Genomic DNA, 5,719 nt, shown 5'->3' on the forward strand with positions numbered 1-5,719 from the left:
CAGTAACAATTTGTAACAATTGTTACAAATTTTAGAGTAACCAGACACACCTAATGTTATGTCGAAAATATAACAAACTATTAAAGTAAATATTAGTTGGAGAGCGGACAAGTTATGGGAAGACACTGATCCAGAATTGCAATGATGCAAAATGATCGGAAATAATAGCGAAACTGGTAGATTCTTGTAGGTTCTGGAAAAAAATCAAAACATTTTTCAAAATCAATACCATTTGTTATATTTCCATACTTTGTTAATTGTAATAATGGTAAAAGAGTGAATTGTTATTTTAGCTAAGAGAGATCTAATTTGTCGAGAAACACAATCGATATAAAACTGGAATTTATTAAAATCAGAATTACCCATAATTAAATTCAACAAATTTTTATTAATTCCTATTTTCCCCCCATTTTTAGAAATTAATTAAATAGTTCGAATGATTAACGCAATGTCTGGATTTTCTTCCAATAATATGATCCAAACAGTTTATTAAATGTAAATATATTTTGTATTTTTAAAATCTATTACCTACACGCGATATTTTCACTATGTTAACACATTGTTAACTTCAACGCTTTTTGATTAGGTTGCATTTCACCAAATGCACATTTAGACTTTGTGCTGACATTTCCCAGTGAATTGTAGCAATTGGCGGCAGTTGCGTGGAATGTCAAAACAGTAGTGCAGTGCGCTGAGTTATTTCAATTTTGTTTATAGCATTTTTTACACCTATTAGTTAATTATTTTAAGCCATGCCAATGCATTGTGCTGTTGCTGACCATGAGCTGGTCGATGGCTGCTTTGTGGAGGATCCAAGACATATAAAATTCATAAAAAAGAACTTTATAGATTTTCGTCCGCGCTCACAAATTTGTCGAACATGCAAAGCGGGCATGGAGTACATGTACGAGTTGACCATACAAAAAATCAAGAAAAAGAGGAATCAATCAGCTCATGATGAATTAAGTTCCGTTTCTTCGCTACAAACTCTTCGACGGTCGCGTTCGTTGTCATTGCAATCAAATGTATCAAACGATTCCATTGATGATCTACTGACTAAGACTCCAGCTCATCAATCATTGAATAAAAGTTCATCAATTACTAATGGTTCGGTTGGCGCCAAACCGACAGATGTAGAATCGACACCATATATCCGATCAGTACTTGTGCCACTTAATGGACAAGATAGTCCACAGAGTGCTTCTGTGCGGAGAATATCGAAAGAAGTTCCAGCTTTTACACCAAATCAATTGAATGTGACCGAGCAAATAGTATTTACGCCAACTGTATATACGGAAGATACACCAGCGGCTCCACCAGTGGCCAGAAGAATTATGGGACAAGATGCAAATAACAATATGAATAGTTCTACTTCAAACTCCTCGGCTGCCCGAAGAATAATGGTACAAGAAGCGAATAAAAATGGGGGCAATGAATCAACAAGTCATATTCGATTATCTCAAGAACCTACAACGAGTAAAGCTGCTGCTGTTGCTGCACCAAAACTCCCTATCCAAGAAAAAGCCAAGGGAATAACAAAATATTTTCAACCAAGTTCAAAGACTGCCAATAACAACAATGTTCAACCATTACATGGGAAAACTCCAACCCCTAGCTCTGTACAATCTTCTCCATCAAACGTGCGAGTATCGCAAGAACCAACCACGAGTCGCAATGCTGCAAATGTTGAACCATTATATGGTAATACACCCGCTGATAATTCAGAAGAACCTGAAACGAGTGCGGCAATTGAAGTCACCCCAAAGAAAAAACATGTATCATTCTCTACAAATAGGAAACGTGTACATCATCTTACTGTCGACGATGATGAATCTGTCGAGGATGATGATGAAATGCGGAGCTTGCATGCCTTCGATGGTACACGTATGCCAAATGTGCAACCAATAATCAAGAGAAGCCGTCAGCAATTTACACACCCTGATTATCGAGTTATGGACGTATATATAGCAGACACATCCGGAGGATAAGGTAAGTCTTAATTATTGTTTGAAAGTAATATTTTTATTCAGTGACCTCTTAGAAATGTATTTTTATAGGGAACATCATTAGATGGTCACGATATAGAGATTCAAGGAACCAGTTTCACTTAGGTCAACTTTCGATCGGTTTAAATATTTACGTTTGATATAGTTTTTGTTATGCTAAAATTATCATAACAGTCGCTGATTATAAACATAGGTTCAAAAAATAATGATAATTGACATCATTGATTGCCATTTTTTCAGGACAGGAGTTAAATCACAACAAAATGTGTGGCAGAATAGTAATGATAATGATGATTTGATATTGTCAGTCACGCGAGTTCGTTCCCCAACTGCTCTACAGTGTTTCATTTACTTTTTGCGTATGGTCGAAAATCTACGTAGTGAAATAAGGCTTCCCAAGGTAGGATTTCACATCTTAAAATATTTTATATGGGATCTGCAATTGGTAACAATATGAGGATCACACTGTCACTACCTCCAACTAATGGACCCAAAGTTTTATTGGCTTTTTAAGTTCTGTGGACGTTCCTTCGCTACCTGCTGTAAGAGTGGGTGTACAGGGTGAGACAAAAATCTGCAACAAAGTCAAAAGCAAAATATGTCGGAAATAGTATAAAATTTTAGAATAAGTTTAAACTTCTTCGAATTGGTCACCTTTGGCACGAATTATGGCCTGCGGTATTTTGGCCCTCATTTTGTAAACATTCCTGGGTGGCGCGTGCTGAGGTATGGTGCTGAGTCCTGTTGGAATGTCCAAGGTCTGCGACCAAAATTTTTTTTTTACGAACTGCTGTCAACGAATGTTTTCTCATCGGAGAAAACCAAATTCGGCAGTTCACCACTTTCGACCAAGCGAAGCAACCCCATACCTCTTTTGAGTCTATTTTCGTTCTGTTGCGGTGTAAGTTATTGCACTTTTTGGAATTTCAATGGCTATACCCCGAGCTCATTTTTTATATTTGCCGAATGGAATATTGCGATATGTTCAGCTCACGAGCCATTTTTCGGCCACTACGACGCGGTTTTCGATCAAGCCGCTTCTCTTTTTTGGAACCATTTCTGCTGATGTTGCTGTTTTCTTCTGTCCACTTCCTTGGGGTCTAGCTACGCTACCAGTATCACGGTAACAAGCGATGTTACGAGACACAAACGATTTATTCACATTTAAATGCTGGAGTGCTCTAACGATAGCCACTTGTGGTTTTCCAGCCAAATATAAAGAAATTACACTATCACGCTTCAATTCCAGCACGAATAACTTTTTATTTGGAAAATTATCACTAAAATGCTTTTGTACGCTTGTAAGCTATATAATGAGCTGTCACTGCAATAATTTTAACAGCAGTCGGACGAGTGGCTCAGGAATGACAGCAGTCTGAAGTTGGTTGCGGTTTTTTCATCTCACCCTGTAGAAGCAAAGTTGTTAGGTCTTGGGACGATAAGCAAATCTAGACCGATCGGTAGTAATATATGCGACGCTGGTGGAAATCCAAGTTGAATAATAAGGTCAATTATTTTCTTGAAGTTAGAAAAAAACTAAACTAACAGAACCTAAACTAAATATAAAAACATCAACATTAAAACGCCTTAGTAAATATTCTTTTGCCGATTGAGAGCTTTAACTAAGTAGCTAGGAACAGTATGTATACTCATGGATCCAAATTCAAAACAACTTTGTGTACGTAACTTTGGGATGAAATCGAGCATTAATCATTCTAAAATTTAGTGTCACCTTAATACAATTTTTAATAATACGAACTACGATTTCCATTTTTTCTAGACATGAAGAACTCATTTACAAAGTAATGGAACTCAAACAAAATGGCCTGCTTAACTTTGGAGGGCTGGAATCCCAATTGCTCTTAAGTTTTAGTCTTATGCGTTGTTTTCATATGATGTTAGATCTTATTCACATAAGTCAATAGTTAAGTAAATAGTTTTTATACAATTAATTGTAGATATAATTGAAATGTTCTTTGTTAAAAGTCATAATTTATTCTTCAAGCATATAGTATCCGACGAGCATCATATTCTGTATAGATATTTGCCTATAAATTAAGAAATCTAAAGTTTATAACTAAATAAAATATACCAATATGATAATCTACATCACCAATAAAGAACGAATAAATTGTCGTAAAATTATCTTAAATTCTGAACATTTCGAAAAAGTAATTGAAGGCATTCCATTCTCTGATATTTCCAAGGTGTATTTACAAGATGCTGTCTTCTTTTGTGGCCTAAAACATAATGTTTAATAAAATATATACATTAAATATTTATTTTTTTTTTAACCAAAATACACTTGTACGTTTTTTATATTTTTGTTGTTTGTTCTCTTTGAGGCAAAAAAAAATCTTTCGACATCAAAAAAATTAAGGCTTGAATTTCATGAATGTGGGACCTTATTAAATTGAATTTCTATATTCCTAACGTATAATTTTGCATACAAAATACGGTGAAATAATATCCTGTGAGAATAAAAGCAATTGTTATTTCATGATTTTCAAAACAGAAGAAAGATAAGTCCAAGATGCACAACAATTTTTACACTTCAGTAGCAACTTTTTTTCCACGCAGTGGAAGACAGATAAGTCCAAGACCCACAACAATTTTTACTCTTCAATAGCAAATTTTGCGCCACGCGGTGGATGCATTCTATTTTAAAAAATTTCTAAATTACAACAATTATTTAAGCTTTTTGACCTATTTAATTTCATAAGAATTATTATGCCATATAATTATAAATAATCCATATATTACACTGCTAAATACATATACATTATCATAATTACCTTCTTTGTAAAGCCAAATTAAACTCAAGACTTTTTGTTTTTAATTTTATTTTTCATTTTATTTTTCATTCATTTGTTGGGTTTTATTTTTGTAACACATTTAGTAAGAAAATAATTGAATTGAATTTATTCTATTCTTTTCTAATTTCATATTTATTGTATTTTTGTTAATAAACTATTTTCTTAAATTTCGTTTGTTTGCCATCATATAGAATATCACAAACTTAGAGTGCAAGTATGATAAAACCATTTTCCTCGAAAATCAACTCAGATAAAGTTGTGATTTCTTCTCCCTAATCCACTACACATAAGACCTTTTTTTAGACTTTACATAGTTCCACTTTAAGTAAGTAACATCATTTGATCAATAATTGTAATAAAAATTCACATGTTTCAATACACATACACATATATGAACTTTTATTGTTGTTTTACTATTTGGAAATTACAAAATATTTATTATTGTAAATTCAGTTATGTAGCGTTTTGTTGTTGTTTTCTAAATTTGCAATAATTGCAACATTTAATATAACCACCTACGTTTAATACAAAGCCTTGTTATAGTTGAAAATTGTTGTGATATTTATTATTATTTTATGTCAACTATCAAAATGAGTTTATGAGTTAGTCGTCGTTGAGCATTGACCGAGAGCGGACGCATCTAAGGAGCGTAGAGCATATTACATTTTAAACTTTGTATTTATTCCCAGAATTACTTTTATTTTTAAATAAAAACCATCTTGACAGAATCAGAAGTGGGATAAGAACAGAAATCTACAAGGAATTTCATCATTTTGGATAAGAAGTGCAGAAAAATACTCAAAGAGCTGAGAAACTAAGGCGTCAAAGTGATGTAGTAGTGAAGAGATCAATGCAAAGCAACAACGACGACCAAAGGAGAAACCACGCAAAGGCACC

At 33.6% G+C, this 5,719-nt stretch overlaps 1 protein-coding gene across 1 annotated transcript; it reads left to right on the forward strand.

Annotated features, from left to right (window-relative positions):
* Positions 1–617: 617 nt before the first annotated feature.
* Positions 618–5,218, forward strand: LOC101897130 (uncharacterized). Its single transcript, XM_005189697.4, has 2 exons — positions 618–1,989; positions 3,787–5,218. Exon 1 carries the CDS (start codon positions 753–755, stop codon positions 1,986–1,988), a length of 1,236 nt encoding a protein of 411 aa, XP_005189754.2. The 5' UTR covers positions 618–752; the 3' UTR covers position 1,989; positions 3,787–5,218.
* The last annotated feature ends 501 nt before the right edge of the window (positions 5,219–5,719 follow it).

The sequence above is a fragment of the Musca domestica genome, unplaced genomic scaffold, assembly GCF_030504385.1.
Source record: "Musca domestica strain aabys unplaced genomic scaffold, Musca_domestica.polishedcontigs.V.1.1 1, whole genome shotgun sequence".
NCBI classification, from domain to species: Eukaryota; Metazoa; Arthropoda; class Insecta; order Diptera; family Muscidae; genus Musca; species Musca domestica.

Coding starts and splice junctions, on each gene's coding strand:
- LOC101897130 (XM_005189697.4), top strand. CDS start 753: ATGCCAATGCATTGTGCTGTTGCTGACCATGAGCTGGTCGATGGCTGC.